The 22113-nt window shown below is 40.1% G+C and overlaps 1 protein-coding gene across 1 annotated transcript; it reads left to right on the top strand.

Moving 5' to 3' along the window:
- The first annotated feature begins 326 nt into the window (after positions 1 to 326).
- EEF2K (eukaryotic elongation factor 2 kinase) lies at positions 327 to 21303 on the top strand. The gene is made up of 17 exons (XM_054391026.1): positions 327 to 572; positions 3931 to 4031; positions 5541 to 5601; positions 6419 to 6456; positions 9094 to 9265; positions 11010 to 11159; positions 12905 to 13037; positions 13682 to 13809; positions 14380 to 14581; positions 14855 to 14922; positions 15647 to 15724; positions 16465 to 16527; positions 17721 to 17855; positions 18992 to 19180; positions 19565 to 19689; positions 20378 to 20556; positions 21194 to 21303. The coding sequence occupies exons 1-17, from the start codon at positions 327 to 329 to the stop codon at positions 21301 to 21303; spliced, it is 2178 nt and encodes a 725-aa protein (XP_054247001.1).
- The last annotated feature ends 810 nt before the right edge of the window (positions 21304 to 22113 follow it).

Below are 22113 nucleotides of genomic sequence, written 5' to 3' on the forward strand. Positions count from 1 at the left end.
AATAAAACCCCGTAATCTGTCTTCCTCATGCTGTTTTTACTTTAAGTTTCCTTAGTTTAGTTTGAAGGTAGGACCCAGGAGAAACCAAACTCTGTATATCCTTTTTTCCTAGGATCTAATAAGCTTCTAACAAATGGAAACGCTCAGTGACAAAATCAAGCTTTCTGACCTCTTTGGAAAAGAACTGTTCATGTGGGCAAATATTTTTTCCCATTATTTATTATTTTAATAACACCCTGGTTTTGTTTCCTCTCCCACCCAGCTTCGTCCCTCCATTGGAATAGTAGCTGGTTCAATCATTGCAGGAGATAAAGCAGCCCACAGACATGGCAGACGAGGACCTTATTTTTCGTATGGAAGGTGTCGATAATGCTAGATCAACTACAGTGAATGCTGCAGATTATCTTGATGCTGATAGTGATGATGAAGACAATTATTTTATCTGTCCAATAACTGATGATCCAGTTTCTAACAAGTCTGCCAGTATCAAAGTTGACAATTATTACAGCAACTTAGCAAAAACTGAGCAATACAGTTCAAGCTCTTCTCCTAGAAACTCATTTAGCTTTAAGGTAAGTATTGGCTCCAGCCTTCGGTAAAGGTTTGGCTTTGCATAGCTGGCATGAGAAGTTCTTTAACTGCTTTTGCTGTACTAACACTTTTCTATGAAAAAAACGCATCTGTTTTTTCCAGACCTGCAGTTAATTCCATTAAACCAATAGTCTGACACTGCCATTGAATTGCTTACTGTCCCTTTGAGTTCACTGGGAGATCTTCATGTACAGAGGCAGCAGATTCCAGGCAAACAATTTGCTGTCGTTATGATCAAACCAGTAAAAAAATGCAATACATTGATTGGGAGATTTAAAAGAAAGTTAAACTGGGGCCTGGAAGAAAATATTTTATTAAGGACTTTGCCAAGTGGAGTTAACAATCCATAATAGTTTTGTTTGGACAAATATAAATTGCAGTGATAGCGGTTATAGTTCCTTCTTTGGGAAATTTTAGCTTGTTGACTCTTGTGTTTGGGCATGAAGTGTCATGCTGGCAGTAGTTCCTGACAGTGTCCTCAAGGAGTATCTGACCTTTGAAAACTCAGCACCAATAACAGCATTGCAGAAAGGTCGAAGGGGCCATAGTTGGTGCTTCCTTGGCAGTGTGTCCTGTACCACTTGGCTCCTGTTGTACAGATCAGGCTAGGCAAAGGGAGATGACTCCACAGGCAACAGAGCCAAAGGGACACAAGTGACATTCACTCTATAGGCTAGATACTCCAAATTTGCACCCTTTGTGGTAAATTAGCATGTCTCTTTGATTTTGTTTAGACTAGGGTTTAATGTGTTTTATTAACACATTTCCTGTTATAAATATTAACATATTACTTACTTAATAGATCCTCTAAAATCTTGGTTATGCCTAATGCATGCTTTATTCCTGGAGAGATAGTAGAGGGTATATTTCAGTCAGCTGAAATTTTAACATATTAATATGTTATAATAATAATTAATATTAACATATTTTAATATGTTAAATAACACATTAAAAGTAAAAATGTCTTGTCTGCTGTAAGATTTTTACCACATTAACAGGTACATATTGCTAAGGAAGGTTAAGAGTAAAGGCTTAATATAGACTAGGGGACAGATTTTACTGTATACTGTGCTAAGCATTTTGCATTATGTTAACACATGCTAAATAACTTGCCTCTGGGTTTGCAGTGTGAGTTCTGAGTCATGCGGCCTGGAATAAAGAAATTGCAATTATTTCCTCCTTCCTAAGTTATCTTGTTGCTTCTGCAGAATACATGTGCTTATGCTTTGGGCTCTACAATGTCTAGTTTGGCATTTTAACTCCTATCACAGACAAAATGCATTGGGTTGAGATGTGAAGCAAGTAAATGTCTGCTGCTTCACCTGCAAAAATAGGCACTTCCAGCAGAGACTGAAGCAGACAACCAAGACCAGTAATGTCTGAAACCACCGCAGCCTGGTCTGATCAGAGTTCACTTCTCAGACCCAAAGCTACTGGCAGATAATGAAATGCAGAGGCAGAAGAGTAGCTATAGAGACCCTTCCCTTTGAACAGGACTCGGCAGTGTTAAATTAGCTGGTCAATAGGCAAGACCTTTTTAACTAATACTTTCCAATAAAAATGTTGCCAGCTTACATCAGTAGCTTCATTCTAAGAATTTCAGTGGATTAAGTGGATTTCTTTTTTAATTAACAAAGAGAACAGAGACTCTTTGTCAATCACTCGTCTTACCACCTGTATTTTCCTACTTTTGTTTCTCATGCATCCTTTAGAATGACACACAGCATCGTTCTAAGCACGGCTCTGTGGTTGACCATAGTCGGGTAGGTTAAAAAGAAAATGTGAACACCCTATCTAACAGATGCGTTAAGATTTTGGGGCTTATTTGTGTGGGGTTTTTTTTCCCTTTTATGGCCCTTTTTTATTCCTGTATTGTTGTCTGGAATAACTGCTTCAGTTGCCTCAGCACATAGACATCATCAAGTCAAAACTAAGAAAGATATCTGTTAAATAATACCGATCATTAGTTTCCTACTCTATGAAGTCCAACTTCTGTTTGAAGATTAGAATAAAGCTTTTTACAAAGCACCTCACAAGATCAAGCAGAAGTAATCACTCAAATCATTACCTAGCATGGACACAGATCACCTTTTGGAGAGGAACCTGTTTAAGAGTAATAATTGACTGAGCAATTCTACTCCTTTCTGTCTCTATTTCATATATATTCAATATGAAAAGTTTAGTATGATCTGAGGCAACGTTGTCTTGTTATGAAACATGTAGGAAATGTTTCTCAGCATGCCTTTTAAACTTATTTATTGTAGTATTATGTTTCTATTGTGGCTTTACCGTCAGAAAGGGAAGCATTAAAATTGTTTGCAAGTTATGCAGATTTACAGCTGGGATAAAAATAAATATGAACAACTTAAAAGCTCAGTTGCTTCAAAAATCTCCTTGATGTCATTGCTGACACTAACTTATACTGTATTTTTTTAAAGTTTTGACTGAGATTTAAATTCTAAAGAAAAAAACCTGTATTTTAAAAGTTATGGTTCTTGCATACTTGAAATGGAGTAAGAGAAGCAGTAACAAAATCTGAGAGCTCAGTATTTCTTTACTGGCAGGGGGACAGAGGGGCCTTTTTTCCTGCTCTTCTTGCAGAAGGCCTTTGGCACATAACAGGATCACATCTTTAGTTTCTTGGAACCCTACAATGTGAAAAGAAGGGGGATTGAAATGTTACGAGAAAAGCATCCACACCAGCTGACGATGAAAGATGGTTTATATTCCAGAAAATTCCTATATTTTTTTTACTGTTGACTTGTTGGAGATTGAAATAGCTACTTGTCTGGAATTGCTATAATAATCAATTTTTGCAATATGCTAATATCTTCTTCTTTATGCCAAGCACAGTTTGGGAGCCTTGGGGTTTACAGAACTTTTTTCTTCCTCCAAATTTCTCTCCTGCTAATGGACTTTTTAATGCTTTATCTGCCAGCATATTCAACGTTGAAAATCAAACCAATAAAAATGAGTTAATATCATCTAGGTGTGGCTTACCACCATTTGCCATGTACGTTAGAGATATTTGCAAATTACCACAGTTTTTTTATTTGGTACATTCTAGACCAGATTATGTTCTCAGTAAATTTATAGTAGTGCAGATTGAAGTGAAACCTGACACTTTATATTTCTGAATTGTATTTCATTACCCATGAAGGTATAAAATGCCACAATGGTCTTTTCTACCCTTTGGTCCCTGGTCTGAATAGTGCTTTGTTGGGGATGGTTGTAAGTTGCACATCTTTGTAGAATAGGAATCCTGATGTGCTCTAGAAAATGCTATTGTTAGGAGTTGCTGCTGATTGTAAATAACCTGCCAGTTTGTAACTTCTTCAGGAAACCTGGAAACATGCTATTGAGAAAGCTAAGCACATGCCTGATCCATGGGCAGAGTTTCATCTTGAGGACATTGAGACGGAACACGCCACTCGTTACAGGTCTGTGGGTGTTTCTGCTTTTAATGCTGGTGTTAAACAGAATGTGCTGGTCTATGAAAGGGCTGTGTTTGTCATGCAGAATATGTGTAATTATGTAGGTGAAGAAGTTTCAGTAATGCCCAAAATGAGTGTGTCTTAACTCAGGAACACCTAAATTCTGCACATTATAAAAAAATAAACATTTCAGCAAGCCAGTGTCACATTCTTTCTCTCTCCCATCTTAATAGTTTCACCATGTAGACAGGAAACATGGCTGAAAAGTATTTTCTGCTTGATTTATTAACGCTGTAAAGTTAATCTAATGAGGAAATTAATCCAAATAAAGAGGCAGTACACTTAGTTTAGTTTAGAAAAAAAGTAACACTGTGCCTTTCCCAACATAGCAGTTTCACTGTTGCCTGTCCATGCAGTATTGCTGCATGCAGCTGGAATTTAGGTCCTTATAAAGCCCAGAGTAACTCAGCATGGTGTACGTGCTGAAACTGAGTTTGTCCCCTGAACTATCCTCAGTGCTTTAGAACAGGCTTTGCCAAAACATTTACCCTACTGACAGAGGTTTCAGGGTGGAAGGAGTTAGAGGCCAGTTAATCGCCACGTATCATCAGTGCTTGGGGAGGCCTCACTTCCAATAGTGTAGTGCTGTCATGCAGTGCTCTTGTTCCCCATAGACTGCATCTGTCCCTGGTCAGCCACACAGTCCTGAAATAGCTTGCATGTTTAAAAATACAAATAGGCAGTAACTGGTTTAGGGCTACTAGAATACCCTATTGGAAAGAAATGCATATGATATTCCCATTTCCAACTCCTTTGTCTGCTGCAAACTGGGGTGCTAAAAAATATACAAGGGGGTATATGGGGCATGTGCATGCATGAAGTACTCTGTGCAGATTGGGGAAAGCAGGCTGGAAACAGTCATGTGTTGGTGACTCAACTACTGTGATTCTCAATTTGGCTTTTACTGTGTTGGGAGTTAAGGGGGTGGGGAGAAATGACAGTCATGCTCTTTGTTATTATCATAGGGTTGTGCAGAGGCTTGCTGCAGTGTTGGGCAGTTTACGGCCCCACTGCTTTTCATAACCACAGCTGGTGCTGTGTTGTGCTTGCATCCTCCACAGCTCTGTGACAGATCCTCAGTCAGAACCAGTTTTATGCAAGCTGAGGGTTGGGGGAGAGCACCTGTCCAGTGTGTAGGGCATGGTAAGGCTCTTCCTGCTTACTGCTAGGCATCACAGAGGAGATTAAACATCAAAACAGACAAAGCCTAAAAGTGCTGCAGAAGTGTAGCTTCTTTAGTGGAATCTGTTCACACTCAGTATGATTCTCTTCAGAGAGCTATACATGTTTTTTCATACTTGAGGTAAAGAGGAGTGGAGTGTGGTAGGGAGACGAAGTTTCTGTGTTGGATTGGGGGTAGCACCTTTTAGCAGTCTGCTGGAGACAAGGATAGGCAGGGATGGGAGGAATTGAGTTCCCTCTGCATTTTTCTAAGAGGCACATCTGATTTTGCAGGTACAACGCAGTTACTGGGGACTGGGTTGAGGATGAAGTCCTCATCAAGATGGCATCACAAGTAAGATCACGCTGTCCGTCATGTTTATTAGCAGCCAAATGTATCCCTCCCTGTTACTGAATAGTGGCAGCAAGATGTTTTACTTACATGATTTTAACAGTTCGATGTCATTATTTTCTCCTTCCTCTCTTTTCACTCTGTTCATCCCTTATGTCTGATGTCCTTACAGCCTTTTCTCCCCGAAGTAGAGTAGAACATGGAGTCAGCCTTTTCCCATCAGCAACATGAGATATTTGTTCCTTTTCCATGCATGTCCTTGTCTGGCAGTAGTCCTTCTGTGTTTTGTGCTTCCAAATAATTTCTGCTGTTAGGATGAAAACAGACTGAGTTTTCAGTATATGAGGGTAGAAGCTACTGTTGCTTCCCAGTTAAATCATGGGCTTGGTAGTGTGGTGGACTCTCCTTGCTCTGTGCTGCTGATGTAGTATGTGGTGTCAAGGGAAGTGATGCTCTCTTTGGCACATTGTGAATGGAAGCCTAAACACAGAGTGTGAGGTCTCTAGGCAGTCAGAACAGATCTGACTTGGAACTAGAGAGGTATCTTTAAAACAAGCTATTTAAATTATGTCTGCCCCATGGGATATTGAGGGAAGGACTTATTCCCCAACGTCTTTTCTTCAGATTCCTACTTCATACTGCCAGTGGGTTTTCACCTTTCTTTGAGTGCTAGGCAGACAGATACTGTATAGGACTTGTTTGTTTCTGCAGGACGTAAAAGGGGAAGACTGGTTGTGTCTCTTAATGGTTAGAAATTAAATTTGTGGAAATGGCAGTGCTGGGCTTTTGATTTGTCTTTTTTTTTTTTTCTTTTCCCTAGCCTTTTGGCCGTGGAGCAATGCGAGAGTGTTTCAGAACGTAAGTATCTGCTGACTTTATTGACTTCCATGCAATGTGTTTTCTGTGATGACTGGCTTTTCACTTAAGTGTGATAGAAATCATATAAAGCGAAGCTCCCCATTAGCTCCCTGCTGTGCCTTTTTCTAAGGCTTAGCTGAGGAGTTTATTCTTGTTTGTGTGACTCCAGCTGCAGGACAGGGCTGGATTCAGAAAGCAGAACATTCTCTTAAGGGAAGCACAGGCAAGCATAACGCAGGTATCCAGAGAGCTTGCTTTGGAAAGTCAAACCACTGTCTGCTGGAACTGCAGTGGGATGCATAACATTCAATCATGCCCAGTTCTAGGAACCTGCAATTAGCAATTATAAATGTATGCTATTTCCACTATCTCAAGGAGACAAAATACGAATGTACAGAAGCAGCTACTTTGTTTCTGTGTTCCTAGTGTGCTAAAATATCTTTGAATTTGATACAAGGCTGTAGGTATGTGCAGCCTGGAGGCCAACTTGAGGTCTATGGTTAGGAAGAGAAAAGGGGAAAGAACAGTTGGATGGTGCTATCTCAACCCAGAAAGCTTCCTTGGTGAAGAAGGTGTTCACCCCAGGGATTACTTTGGATCACTTGTACCAGAGAAATCCTGTTCTGAGTAAGGCAGAGCTTGAACTCATAGCAGTTACTCTTTCCAGAAGGGTAAAGTGTGGGAGAAGACAGAGGAGGAATTTTCCTCTCCTTGGAGACTGTTAGTAAATATGGGTGTGGGAATCAGCATCTAGCTATAAATCAGTTCATGCTAGAAAAGTGCTCTACCCTTTTCAGTTTTGGAAATTATGTTTCCTGAAAAATGTATATGTGTATGTTTTTAAGGTTGTTTCCCCATCTTTCCAGTTGCACAATCCAGAGAAATTGCATTTCATGACTGGTTTCACTTCTGGAAAGAAAGTTGTGAATGATAGAAACATGATGTTTTGCATTTGAGCAAAAGGGAGGAAGAGTAATCCCTCAGTCCTCCCAGCTGGCATTTTTTCAGTATCAGTCCATGCTGGTGGATCTGTTGTTGCAAAGCCAGATAGAGAGTGAATGGAGCCTAGCAAGCAACAAATCTTAGCCTGCTGACATTGCTTTTAGCTCTTGTTGTTCACCACGTTCCTCTTTACACAATATCTTGTACCATCCACAATATCTTATGTACCATAAACAGAAACTTACTTTTGTAGCTTTGCCTTAACCCCTTGTGCAAAAAAATAAAATATTACTTGTGTGTCAACTTCCTGCTGCTGGATTTTCCATAACTCTCAGTGGTGCTCTGGATTGCTCTCTTCTAGATTTTTGCAACTCTGCAAGTCTTTAATCATGACAGTGACAATATTAGCTGCAGCTGACTCAATGAAATTCAGAGAGTATTGGCCTTAGAAGAGTACATGAGCTGGCTTGTGTTACATAGAAAAATGTGTTTCTTCAGAGAACTGGAAAAGTTTCAAATCTTAGCAGAAATTCTTATCCCACTTGCTTGTTCCTTCTTTGCAAAGCCTCTGTTATAGTGACTGTCTGCCCATCCCTGCAGGACAGCAGACAACATGAAGTTGCTTTGCCTTTAGAGCATCCCCTGTACCAAGACCTCTGCAACAAGTTTGTAGGAAGGAGAAAGGAAAGGAAGCATGGGGAGGGTTGAGAATTTGAATGCTGCTACTAGCTTCTCAAAAGGTTCAGTTTGGCACAGTACCAAGGAAGGCTCAGAGCCATCGCTCATTACTGAGCAGAGTACGGGAACCGCCCGGTGGCCAACCATGTCTTACTCTGGATACTCCTCTCATATTCCTTCAGACTGACTTGGCATTGCTGGGGTCTACTGCTGCCACAGCAAGAGGGGTCTTACACCTTTTTGCTATCTTAGTTGAATGAAATTCTCAAGGAGAAGGATAAGTGCTTTCACCCGTATTCCATGTAAGTGCATGAGGCTGCTCTAGGAAAGGAGCCTGTGTCTGCTTTGGAATTCTTGATAACTGTGAGATTTGCCCATTTGACTTGAATGGTGGAATGCTTTGCAACCACTGCATCCCTGCCTAATCCCTTTGTTGGCAGCCAGCGCATTCTCTATTGTCAGAGTCCCTCCTCCCCTCCATCTTGAGGGATCTGTGGATTTAAGATTTGTACATCAACTGAAATTAAAAGAACTGTCAGGTGCAGTTTTCCCTCTGGGAACATAGCAGGTATTGAGTAGTCACTCCTGTGTGTTGAGAAGACAGCAGTCTGCTCCTATAGGAGAGGGTTTTCTCTTCTCAATTTGTGTTTGAAAGGCTACTCCCTGTTAATTTCTGCAGAAAATCACTGTTGACATTAGAACAGGGTGTTGAGGTGGCACCATACTCTGGGCCTGAAGGGAGCAGGAAGAAAAGGAAAAGAGAAAAGGAAGAAGTTCAGAGCAGAAGTAGCTGCAGTCAAACCAAACAGGCACTTCAGTGTGTCCCAGCCATTTGTTCATAAGGGATGTTGCTTTTCCCTTTGTCCCCTGCCTGTGCTTCACTCTTCAGACAGAATATCTCATAAAAATGACTGAGGGTAATGCTGATCTCAGAGTCTGTCCATGCAGGCAAAGAAATGGGAAAGATTGAATTAAATTCCTGATTTTCGTTCCACCAATGAATGATTTGTCTTTCAGGAAAAAGCTGTCCAACTTCTTGCATACACAGAACTGGAAGGGTGCCTATAACTATGTTGCCAAGCAATACATAGAGACTGTGGGCAGGGATGTCTATTTTGAGGATGTCCGACTTCAGATGGAAGCAAAACTCTGGGGAGAGGAGTACAACCGACACAAGCCACCCAAGCAGGTACATCAGAGATCTTGCTAAGAAAAAAGGCAGTCTTGTTCTCCTATTAGATTAGTGTTCAAGTTAATTTAGAGGCAATCACTAGCTCACATTCCGTTTAAATTTAATTGCTTGGATAGATTCTTCTTCCCTACTGTGTTTTCCATTAAATTATAGCTGTTTTTTAATTAAGTAAGTGCACAAAATACTTTCTCTTTCCCAAATTAGGTGCTCTGTGCTTGTGAATGTCTGACTGTTCTCAGCTGTTCACTGCAGCCAAAATACAATGATGTTGGTATTGCTCTGTTTGATATTTGCCCAGCTGCCTTTGAGATAATCAGAGATGTCACAGAATTTATTGCCAGCAGCCATCTCAGCAAGCACTTAACTGTTCAGTGCTTCAGGAAGGTAGATGCTTAGATCTTGTAAACCTATGTAACCACGTAACTAGCACTGGGTTTTAAGAGCTAGGTAACTAAATAACTTAAAAAGCTATTCAAACACAGACTTCTGAGGAGCAGGCAAGAATTTTCTTAAAAATGAAGATGCTGTGGGTTTGTTTCCTTTGGGTGTCTCAGTGGCAATACTGGCATGTTGCATTAAGTGCAGAGTGTTAAGATGTATGAAACTTCTGAGTGGAGGGAGCATCAGACTAGACTCAGGGTACCAAAGACATTCTCATCATCTGTACTAGAGATCTGCATAAACACATCAGATTCAGGAAGAGGTGGTTCTCCTACTTTGCTGATTGTATTTCTGGACCTGGGGTCATTCTAAACATTCTGTACAGCCAACATAGCTTTGTGCTTTTCCATGCTGTTAAGTTGGATAGCTGCTGGCCAACACTGGCCATCGTGTCCTGGAAAAAAGCACTTCCATCAGCAATCAGCTTGTTAAAAGATAGGAAACTGAAGTGCAGGGATGAAGGACTGCAACTGTTACTCACATAGCCAGTAGCTCGTCTTTGTTACGTCTGTGGTATGTATCCTACATACATGACTTGAAATGGGTGGAAGGCGCAGCTTGTAGGAAGGATACTACTGTACATGTGCTGTGGTATCTGTGGTATCTTAATTCCTGCTCTTGGCTGTACTACAGACTGCGTGTGACATGTGACAAAATGCTATAGTTAAAAAGTATGATGCAGTTTGGGGGTCTTAACGATTTAATAGCCAAAATGAGCTTTTATGTATGTGGACTGTGTGCCTTGCCTCCCCTGTGAGGGTTGGTTAATAACTACCTGCCTCATAGCAGCAAGGTGAGGTATAGAGTGAAGTACACAGATAGGAATCTAGAAATTTTAAATGCTATTTGTGGGGAAAAGATATAAGCAAGGGAGAGCTGTGATGGCTTCTCTCTTCTGAGACGGAGGAGGTGAGGCAGGATGCAGAAATATCTGAATGGCAGACAGCTTCAGTTCTCTGAAAAGGCAGTGCAGTAGTTGCTGTATGTTTTGCTCTCTGAGTATAGACTCTTTGCTGTGTGCTCTTAAGGTACCCACACAAATTAAGTGGAAAGCAAACACTTTTTTCAGAGGGATTTGTAGAAGAAGGGAGTGGTTTTGAAGTGACTGCTTTTAATTTATGGAATTCCTTAAGTAACCTAAGCAGCACATGACTCTCCCCCCACCCCCTTGTTAAACAGAGATTTTTGCAATTGTTCAGCTTCTTTCGTTGGGCAAGTTTTCACAGCTGGAGGATTCACACACACTTTGATATGAAGACCATACTCTATGAGTCACTGTTTATCTTCTTTCCCTCCCCAGGTGGATATAGTGCAGACCTGTATTATTGAAATGAAGGACAGACCTGGAAAGCCTCTCTTTCATCTGGAACATTACATTGAGGGCAAATACATCAAATACAACTCAAATTCTGGATTTGTGCGAGACGACAACATTCGTCTTACTCCACAAGTGAGCTTTTATTTAATGCTTTCCATGGGGTCTGCTGCAGAGAATTTCTTGGCTCTATACAGAGGTCTTGTGTTGCTGCCAGGAAGGGAAACTGCAGGCTTCCCAGTACAATACCAAATTAATTTCTGTTTTTGTAGTGTCCCTGCCTCTTATTTGTGACCTGCTTGTTCATGTGCTGAGAGCTTCTTTATTGCATTTCAGTATCCGTTGATTTTAGTTGAGTTGAGCATGGTTAATGCCCTTTGACTCTGGTTGGAATTGCAGGCATTAACATATTTCAAACTTGCTTCAAATTAAGGCAGGAGGGGAGACTTCTCATGTACTGTGTACTAAGTAGTCTTTTGGTGCCTTGTAGTGAGGAGAGGAGGTGACAGATACCAAACTCATGTTATTAAATGTGGTCTATTTGCATATAAAAAGCTATTTTTTTTTTCAGCTACAACCTTTCAGTAGGTGAATCTGAGGTTGTGTATAGAAAGACAAATAGAGGTTTCAAGTGATTCTTGGATCTGGTAAAAGAACTTTACTGGTGAAAAATGTCAAATGATCAGCATAGCAAAAGAGTGTTTTACTGCGACTTGAGGGTTTTGTTTTCTTTGTTATTATTTTTTTCCCTCCTGTTTTTATGGCACTTGTCATGATGCTTAGTGTAACCAGAGGGTTTATATTCTGCACTGTCTTTTGTGCTGTGCTTTCATATCTTGGAAACAAAATGTTCTGTGAGGTATGCTGCAGTTAAAATGTTTGTCTATCACCACAAGTCACCTCCTCTAGGCCTGGCAGTGCTTTGGAGGCCTTCCCAGAAGACTCATACGTCTCAGCTTTATGCCAAAAAGAAATGGGGTTTATACTTGGTTTTTTAGGTGCTGCCTTTAGAGTAGAAGTGTGCATTTTGTTACCAGATACATGACTGTAGAGCCAGATCAGCCATTTGAGGGGCCTCCCAGAGGGCATGGTGGGGGAAGGAGAGTTTTTGGGGATACTCACTTTTTTACGTTTTTTTATTTTTCTCAAGTATGGCAGAACTTTGCCTCTTGGCAGAAGGAAGCAATGTCCCAGTAATGCAGAGCTTGGATATCCACAGACACAGCCAGGGTGTTTATGCAGGAGTTATTATGGATATAAACTACAGCACAGGAGGTTCTACCTCAATACGAGGAGGAACTTCTTCACTGTGAGGGTCACAGAGCACTGGAACAAGCTGCCCAGGGAGGTTGTGGAGTCTCCTTCTCTGGAGACTTTCAAGACCCATCTGGATGTGTTCCTGTGCGGCCTGTGGTAGATTATCCTCCTGCTCTGGCAGGATGGTTGGACTTGATGATCTTCCAAGGTCCCTTCCAATGCCTAACATCCTATGATCCTGTTCTGCACTTAGCTTCAGAGCCCCTTGTTCCCTTGCCATTTACATTGCTTGCCAGGCAGTTCCCCACTTAAGGTGAAGACTGTGATGGAGATGAGAATCTCTAATACAGGAGGAAGGAAAAAGCAATCTCCTCTCCCCTGTATGTTCCCATTGCTGCTTTTCACCCTTGCTTTTCTTTGAATGCTCTTCTCTTCTCTGGATGGGGACAGATTTGAGAGTCGATCTGCTACATGCTTTTAGTCTCTCACTACTTACATCATCATGTTTATATCAGTTATATTTGACACTTAGGCTTATCAGACTTCTACAAGAGGTGAATACATTGCTGGTTTGAGTAGATCAAGGCAGAGTTTTCTCAGACATTTTCTATGGTTCTTCCCAGGCCTTTAGTCACTTTACCTTTGAGCGCTCAGGACACCAACTCATTATTGTTGATATCCAAGGAGTTGGAGACCTCTACACGGACCCTCAGATCCATACGGAGAATGGTACAGATTTTGGAGATGGCAACCTAGGTAAAATCAGTGATTCTCTTTCATGTGGTAATGGATGCCTGTTTTCTCTTTCCAGTTGCCTGCGAGTAGCTGCCACTAGAGCTCTTAGTGAGCAGGCATGTTTCTGAGGGGCTTGCAAACAGCTGGGGAAGTCATACTGAAGGGGCTGAACAGGACAGCTGTCACACAAAGGCAGATGTAAAATGAGAGCTGATCTTCTGGCCTGCTCTTAAACCAAACAAGTAATGAAATTAGGTAGCTCCCTACAATGTGATAGCAATAATCATGGCCATCAGTTTCTTTGCTGCGTTGCAGGTATGGATACAGCTGAATATGGGGGATGAGCCTTGCATAGTTCTTAAGCCCCAAGTGTTCATACATGAAGTTGTTCATAAGACACGGCATGTTTTTTAAGCAAGATCAAGTTTAGGTGTGTTTCTCAATGACACAGCCACAGTAACTTGTTGTATGCTGTGTATAAGTAACAAGTACTTACAGGTGTTAAAGTGGAAGGAAGTTGAGCTATGTGTGTTACAAAGCACTGTCTCCTTCTCTTTCTCTTGACTTTTTAGAAAATGCTTCAGGACTTCTCACTTTTAACAAGTAAACCATCTCAGAAACTTCTACTAAACCCTTTCTTCACTTTTTTTTTTTTAATGCCATAGGTGTTCGAGGTATGGCGTTGTTCTTTCATTCTCATTTCTGCAACAAGATTTGCAAAAGCATGGGGCTTGCACCATTTGATCTTTCAACCAAAGAGAGAGAAGCCTTGGATTATAATAAAAAATTGCTTGTAAGTGCTTGATTAAATAAGCTTCATTAAGTGGTATAGCTGATTTATTCTAACGTTAAAAGCCCTGTAAATAAAACTGAAATATGCTATTTTATGGCAAACCTTTATCATTAATGTTACAGTTTAAAATACAACAATTGAAAGCTGACTTACCCCTACTTATCTCTGAATTAATGCTGTAGCTTTAATTAATAAGGAACTTCGTAACATGTATATTTAGGACCAAGTATAGCTTTAAATGCTGAAATCATTAGTAAGTTTTGTATCTCACAAACCTAATTTGGGGAGAAGAATAAAACTGCTTGTCTTTAACTGATACTAGTGGGAATGTGCCTTGATGAAATACTTTGAATGAAATTCAGTTCTAAAGAGAATTCTCTCTGACTACAACAATGCCAGGACTTGATAGTTTGTTGGACTATAGGATGTTCACAGCAAACCGTTACATATACACATGCGTGTTTATACTTCTCCTTTTGTAGAGGACTGTAAATGTTCACGATGGCTTATGAATCATGCTTAGAATAGAGAAAACCATTATTCATGGGACTTTCTTGTTAATTTGTCAAGGAATCTGCTCAAACAATTCTCCGTGGCACAGAGGAAAAATGTGGCAGCAGCCGGGTGAGAACGGTGTCTGGTAGTCGACCTCCTCTGCTCTTCCGTTTGTCTGAAAACTCTGGAGATGAAAGCATGAGTGATGTCGCATTTGACTCTTTACCCTGCTCTCCTTCCTCAGCAACCCCTCACAGCCAGAAGATGGACATGCTTAGTAAGTGAGCCTCATACATAACTTCCTTGGGGGTTCCTGAACATTTGACAGTGACTTATTTTGTTAGTTTTAAACACAACAGCATGTTGTATTTAGTCCAGGATACTTGTCTCCAGCATTCCTCTTTGAGCAGAAATAAAACTAAAAGTACTTTCATGTAGATAATCAACGCAGAGGTGTGTCTATGAAAAGTAGAGGTGAAGTGATGCTGGTTAGAGCTTTCTGCTGAAGCGTGTTATGCTTACAATAAGAAGCAAATCTTTTTCTTCCTAGATTGGCCTGTGTTCAATGAAGTAGATAATTTGGTTCACAAAGACTATGATCAGCTTGATAACCAAAGGGTGAGTGTCTTCCCAGCAGAAAATGAGATATTAATTCCTTAATGAATGTCTTTAAAGGACTTCCTGAAGGCTTTGTTCAGCAAAAGCACATAAAGGTGCTCTGTCTGCTTTCATTGTTGCAAGTCACATTACCTGCAGGCATTTCCTGTTTCTGATAAAGGAAAAATATCCTATTTTAAAACAGTGGATTTTTTGGCCTTTTTTTCTTTTTGTCCTCCAGAAACTTATTTGCATCTAGTGTATTTTAACACATGAATTTAAGTCTGTGTCTTTTCCTCTGCCTGTGTCTTTGGCTCTCATGCCAGCTGTGGTGGTATGAAAGCTAAATGGAACCCCCATTGATTGGGTTCCTGCAAATACCAGTTCTGTGAGATGTTAGAGGACCTCGCCTGGGGAGATCGCAATAGGTTTGCAATGAGAATTTTCCATCTATACAGACTAAAAACTGTATTAAGTGGACTCCTGGTTTGATAACATGTGTGAGTCCTTGATATTACTTGCTTTTTTCTTAATGTATCTAAGAGAGACCATCCACATGGACAGCACCTTCTTGGTCATTTTGTCCTGTTCTGTCTCTCAGAGGTGGCACAACATAAAATCATTTTCATTCAGTATATCCATCCCACATACCTCACTGATGCAGCAGAAGGTTTTCTCTGTGGGAAATGTCAATCTGAGATCCTTGCAAAGGGTAGTGCTAATGCTGTGTTGTTTTCTTCTGTAGGATTTTGAAAATGGTGGAGACAGTGGATATCCCAGTGAAAAGAGAAGTGAGCTAGAAGATGGGGATCATAGAGAGAAGGTAAGAGTCTCACTCTGAGTTGAAGAGAGGAGTTGGGCCTGTTTATACTCAAATTGTTTCCATAGAATAGTCTTAATTTTTTATCATCCTTAATCTAGGCTTTGTAAACAGAGGAAACATTTAGAAAGGAATTCCCACATGTTGCAAAATTGCTTCTTCACCTTGGGAATGTTAATGACACTGTGATGAAAAAAAAGACTTTGTGATGCAGAGCTTGTTTTCAGACACTGCATTTGATTGCATAGTTGTGGGGTCTTTTTAAGTGCTCTGTATTGCACTTGAGAAACGTAGCCAGTTTCTTGTCACACATAATCCATAAGTACAATCTACTTCCAGACTCTTACCCTCTCTACTTTCTGTGGCTTTGTATGGCTAGAGCTATCACAGAACTTGGTGTTTTGACTGTTAGTAATACTCAGTTTAAGAATTCCTTTGGATTAGTTGATTAAAATACGAACTTTAAAGTAAATGCTTTTTGACCTGAAGATCTTAACTAGACAACTTATTTAGAAGAAAGGAAGGAGAATGCTACTTCCAAAGATACCATTACTTCTATCACCTTTGAAGTGGCAGAGTATTTGACATGGGATATCCAGTTTACAGGATTGAAGCCTGGATAAGTGGAAACTGATTTCAGTCATTGTCACTATTAATTTTGATGGATAGGGATAGTCTAGAGGGATAACTGCCACAAATCAGTTACTGCAAATTAAATGATGCAAATCTTTACGCTAATGTAGGGCCATTCAAACAACAACCGAAGACATGAATCTGATGAAGACAGTTTGGGAAGCTCTGCAAGGGTAAATAAAGCAGAAATGTTCATAGACAATAAATTTGCAACTCTGCTTGTCCATTATTCCACTCATCTAACTTCACACCACTGAATCATTTCTGCATCCTTTTCAGCTGCAGAATATATTTATTAATACTAACTTACCTTTCCATGCTGTTTCTTTTTTGTTTTGTCTTTATTTTCTAGTTAAGAAAGTAGTTACAAATTATCACCTCTGAAACTGATCCCTGACATAAATTAGCAATGATTTATATATCTTTCACTTTAAAAATATGATTATAGTTCTATGAATTTAATTTTTTCTGCCTAGCTGGATTATATCTCCTTTCTGCACTTTATTTTTGGAATTTTGGTTTTATTTTTTTAAACATGTAGCGTTTGAAATATGTGACAGTAGGAATCTGTGTATCTAACTGAGCTAGGGAAGACCAGACCTCCTTGGATGTTTTTGTAAAAGGTCTGTTAGCTGAACAAATAACTCTCTTCTTCGAGGAAAGAAAAACAGAGCTCTGACAATAATAAATAATTTCCTTAGATACTCTTTTCAGACTTTCCTTGTAGTCATTATACATAGTGGATTCAGAAATTGAAACAGTTTTAACAGGCTGAAGTTCTGTGCCAGTAACTTTCCCTCTTTTGTTTCCCCTGTATACATCCAGCAGGTTTAATTTTGAAAGGATTTTTTTCAGCTACTATTCCCAGTCCACCCTTTATGTTGAAAAGTTGTTTTTGTTTTTTTCCATTTGTGCTGAATATCCTGAGAAGCACCAATGCATGTATCTGCCTATCATCTTCTCTTCGTTTTTCCAGAGTTGTGGAATGCAAGCAGCTTTTAACATGTTTTGAACTCAAATTCTGACTATAAAAATAAGAGTTTAATTTTTCTTTTGTGCATGGATAACATCAGTGCTTGCAGTGTGACTCTTCAGGTACTTTTTTTTTGATTCAGAACTTAAAGATAATGCTTTACTGCTGTCATTTGTGGAAGACATTTTCTGTTGAGACTAGAAATAATCTGTTTCTTTAATGAAGAATAATAGCTACTTTTTAGCTACTAACATGACTTCTGAAAGCTGTGTCTTAAATTGCAGTATTTACTAATAAGTAATAATAGAAGCTTTGATTTCTGGACGGCAATCCATATGAATAGTAAGGAAATTTTAATTTTGGATACAAATCATAGTATTTTCTCTGTTTCAGATCAGTGTGGAGAAATGGAATCTCTACAACTCTTCCAGAGTCCACATTCACAGGCCATCTTGTGTTGCCCAAGAAATTCAGAGGCTCAATGCTTTAGAACTTGAAAAGAAAATTGGGAAGTCAGTCCTTGGGAAGGTAGGATGGGTCTAGTAATCCTATTCTTTCCAACAGGAAAGAAATATCTTGTATTTATTAGAGGTGCTGCTCTGCATGAGTTCTTTGTGTAGGTGAAAATAAATAACATATTTATAGCTTTCTGTTGCATAATCGTAATTTATAAGGGACTTCTAAGATCATGAATTTATGAATTCCATGCTTTTGGACATCTGGACTCTTTAAGGAAGGACTTTGCGGTTGGCTCATCTGCCTTTCCAGAGGTGTCACGCAGAGAAGTGGGGTAGATGTGGTATGCTTGACTGACATACCTTGCAGATAGGAAAGGGTGGACTCCTGAAAAATGGTAGCATGGACCAACTCCTTTTAATCCACACTATCCCAGATAATGCAGTTATGAAGTTTGGGATTTTTGTATGGCATTAAGTCCACATTCAAAACATACAGTGTAGATCTTCCTGAACATCTTGAGAGCCTCAGATGTTCTCAGACCCTTCACTTGGAGAAGAAACTTGCCTTTCCCTTGGGGAGAGGAGAGTAAAAATAATCCCATGATTGGAAAAAAAGACTTCAGTGGAATGAGGATTTTGCCCTGGATAAATTTTATTTACTGTGCTTCAGGTTAGCTCCTTTCCTGTGAGAGCTCTTGCTGTATGTTGATGTCTGTGCCCCATGGTTACTATGTTTTGCCCTGCTGGTTGGAGCGTTAGGCAGTTGAGGGCTGGATGTCTTTTACTATGATTTTCTGTCCTAAAGGTCTGCAAGGCCCCAGATATGCCAGGACATGTCCCTAAGAGCTGGTGCTCTGGTGTGGCAGGCTGCTGGGGGATACTGCTTAGGGCACACTGATGTGGGAAGACTTTGTGGCAGCTACTGTCTGGCTGAGTTAGGTCTTTCATCTCTAGTAGTCAGCTTTACAAAGGCAGCCTCACTGTGTGGAGCTATCGATTTTTGCCTGTTTAATATGTTCAGGCACAGATCAAGTACCAAGTCTGTGTGTTATCAAATGAGTCTTCTGCTCAGTCAGAGGTACACAATTAACTTTTAACTAGTCACCTCAAAGAGGTATTTTTGTGCCTAAGTGTGGGCACAGGGCTTTTGAAGAAGCGTATCTATACTTAACACTTGTGTCTCTTTCCTGTACAATTCTGTTCTAGGTTCATTTGGCCTTGGTTCGCTATCATGAAGCTGGGCGTTTCTGTGAGAAAGACAAGGAGTGGGATCAGGAGTCAGCCCTGTTTCACCTGGAGCATGCTGCAGACTGTGGGGAGCTGGAAGCCATCGTTGGGTTAGGACTCATGTACTCTCAGCTGCCGCATCACATTCTTTCTGAGGTCACTCTGGAGGTAAACAGAGCAAAGCAAGTGTCAAAATTGTGATGCTTTGAAAAATAACATAAGAATAGCAGGAAATGGAGACAAAACAATAACCATAGTGAGGTGTTCTGTTCCTCTGTCTTCAGAGAAAACAGGTAACTTCGTAATTAAGAACTTGGACAAAGCAGCAAAAAATGCTTATTCCTGGTTTATCAGCAAATTGTTGCATACCTTTGGGAAGCTTTTTAAGTGATCTTTACTTTCAGCTTCTTAATTTCTTGTGACTGGGCCTGCTCCACAGAATACTAAACACTTGGAGCCATTACTGACTTGAAGAAACTGCATTTTGTTTTAGAATAAGGGATGGTTTTACTTAGAAAAAATACATTGTAAAGGTTTTCGTTGTTCTACTAGGACACAAAGGAGAACAGAAATAAAGGATTTGACTACTTACTGAGAGCAGCAGAAGCTGGAGACCGATCTTCCATGATTCTGGTAGCAAGAGCATATGATACAGGTGTAAATCTTGGTTCAGACAGGTACTGTGCATGACTGAGTAACTTGGTATTTCAGTGGGAGGAGGCAGGGAGGGATAGGAGCAGTACTGTGACTGAAACTAAATTGTGATTTGCCAAAAGACTATGCAGTATAGATGAAGGGATAAATAGTCCGTTGCCTAAGTACCAAATATAATGGGTGATGGTAGTGATTTTTCTGCTTTTGTATTGTAGCATGTAATTGTTACTTAAATGAGTTTTGTGGTTTGCACAACAGTGAAACTCTTAGCAATTGTGAAATTTAAAATAATGTTAAACTTCTCATTAAAACGCACTGAACATACTCAATGTGAAAATTGTTCATTTTAAAGTATTTATGAAACAAGACTCTTTGCAACTTCAGATTGCTTCTAAATCTGTTATCTTCACAAATATAAATGCCAGACTGAAACCATGCAACTAGTAAGGAAGCTCAGGCTCTGGAGTTAAGCAAGACATGTTAGTCTCATACTTTCTCCTCTGTAACTACTGCATAAAGTGAGCCCCACCTCATTTTGATACAGTGACCTGGTGCTGCTGTGCACAGTGAGTGAGCCTCCATGAGAACATTTGCTTTCTTGGAGAGCATCAAGGCTCTGAGAAGCTAGTGCAAAGTTGAATTCTGACTCTTCAATGCTAAGTACACTTGTTTCCTAAGGTGACCATCCTCAAAAATTACTTTTGACTTCAGAGTACAGGACTGGAAGGAGGCACTGCACTGGTACAATGCTGCACTGAACATGACTGACTGTGATGAGGGAGGTGAATATGATGGCACTCAGGATGAGCCCCGGTATCTGCTCCTGGCCAGGGAAGCAGAGATGTTAATGACGGGAGGGTTCCAGCTGAATAAGGATCCACAGAGATCAGGTGAGGCCTCATTTTGTTTCTGTAGTCAGTAATCTTGCTTTTCCTTCCCTTTCCCCCATGTACCCCATAATACATTCTGTGCTTCAGCTGTTACAAAATATACAGAGGGTTAGCACCCTCAGATTTGTGGATGAAGCTGTAATGATGAAAGAAGGGTGAAAGAAGGCTGTAAACTACCAAATGAGATCTTGGCAATGATGGGCATAGTTGGTGCTACCAGATCCAATCCTGTGACACACTGACTCACTAGGAACCTTCACTCCCTGTGAGGCCACTGAACTGCAGGTTTCTGCCTGATTTTTGAGTTACACTCATGACTCCTGGGCCCTATGCAACACTGTCTTAGTTATGTAATCTATGTATCAGGCATCTAAGAGTCCTTTTGGAGGATCCTACTGGCTGGGCATGTTTCCAGTCCTTCCAAATATATCGAAGAGCTATCAGCAGCCAGTTCTGTGACTTTCAACTCAAAGAGGAAAAGCCAAATTCCTATCTGATGTATCTCTCTGTTGACACTATTAGAATATACCCTGTAGTTTGACCTCAGTTTCTCTTTTTTGTCCTTTAATTGCTTCAGGATAAAGAGATGTGGTTTTTGTTTCCCTGCCACCAAAACTGATGGTATTTTCTTCTCTAGGTGAGCTCTACACAGAAGCAGCAGAAGCAGCAATGGAAGCCATGAAAGGCAGACTGGCAAATCAGTACTATGAAAAAGCAGAAGAGGCTTGGGCGATGATGGAAGAATGACACTGCAATAAGCAGTTCTTGTATATATAATTTTTTATAGACATGCTGCATTTGCAGCTAAAAAGTTATATTTTTATGTGGTGTAACCAAAGGTTTTTTTGTATTTCCATTTTCTAATGTTTTTTGAGGGGAGAAATCCAAATTGCATCTACCCTGTGCAGGGTACCACATCATACGTCTGCTGGTGTTTTAAAGCTGTAGTACAGACACACTTGACCTTTTGTGAGGGTTTTTACTTGTTAGAACTGAGGGGCATAGCTTTTTGATGAAAAGTGAAGTTGAGGTTTGTTGAGGTTTCACATGTTCTGGGTTTTCTTATCACACAGAATCACAGAATTATGCAGCAAATGATCTGTGTTTACAATTTTCTTCGCCTCCCCACGTACAGAAAAATATTTTTGTAAATTCTCAGCATTTCTTCACCATTTTTGGTGTATCTCGCCAAATTTGCATGTGAATGTAACATTTCAGTTTAAGCATGCAGCTTCTTGTTAAGTAATCCCATTGTGTTCTAGTAGTGCTGTTGGGCCTTTCTCTTACTCTTCTCAAACAGATTCCAGATAGAATCCTTATGATTGAAGAAGATCAGGGAAGATGCTTCAGATTGGCAGTGAGGATATTCAGGGTATAATATGTTTCATTCATTACTAGCATTGCATATTTTACCATGAGAAACTCACTGATGTACCTGATGAGTTGAGGCATCCAGCTACCTCTCTTGTTTTCATGTTTTGCACCATATAAGAACCTTATTATATGAAATTCTGTTGATCTTACCTGATATTTGTATAATGATGTGCAGTAGCAAGA

This window comes from Indicator indicator, chromosome 22 (genome assembly GCF_027791375.1).
Source record: "Indicator indicator isolate 239-I01 chromosome 22, UM_Iind_1.1, whole genome shotgun sequence".
NCBI classification, from domain to species: Eukaryota; Metazoa; Chordata; class Aves; order Piciformes; family Indicatoridae; genus Indicator; species Indicator indicator.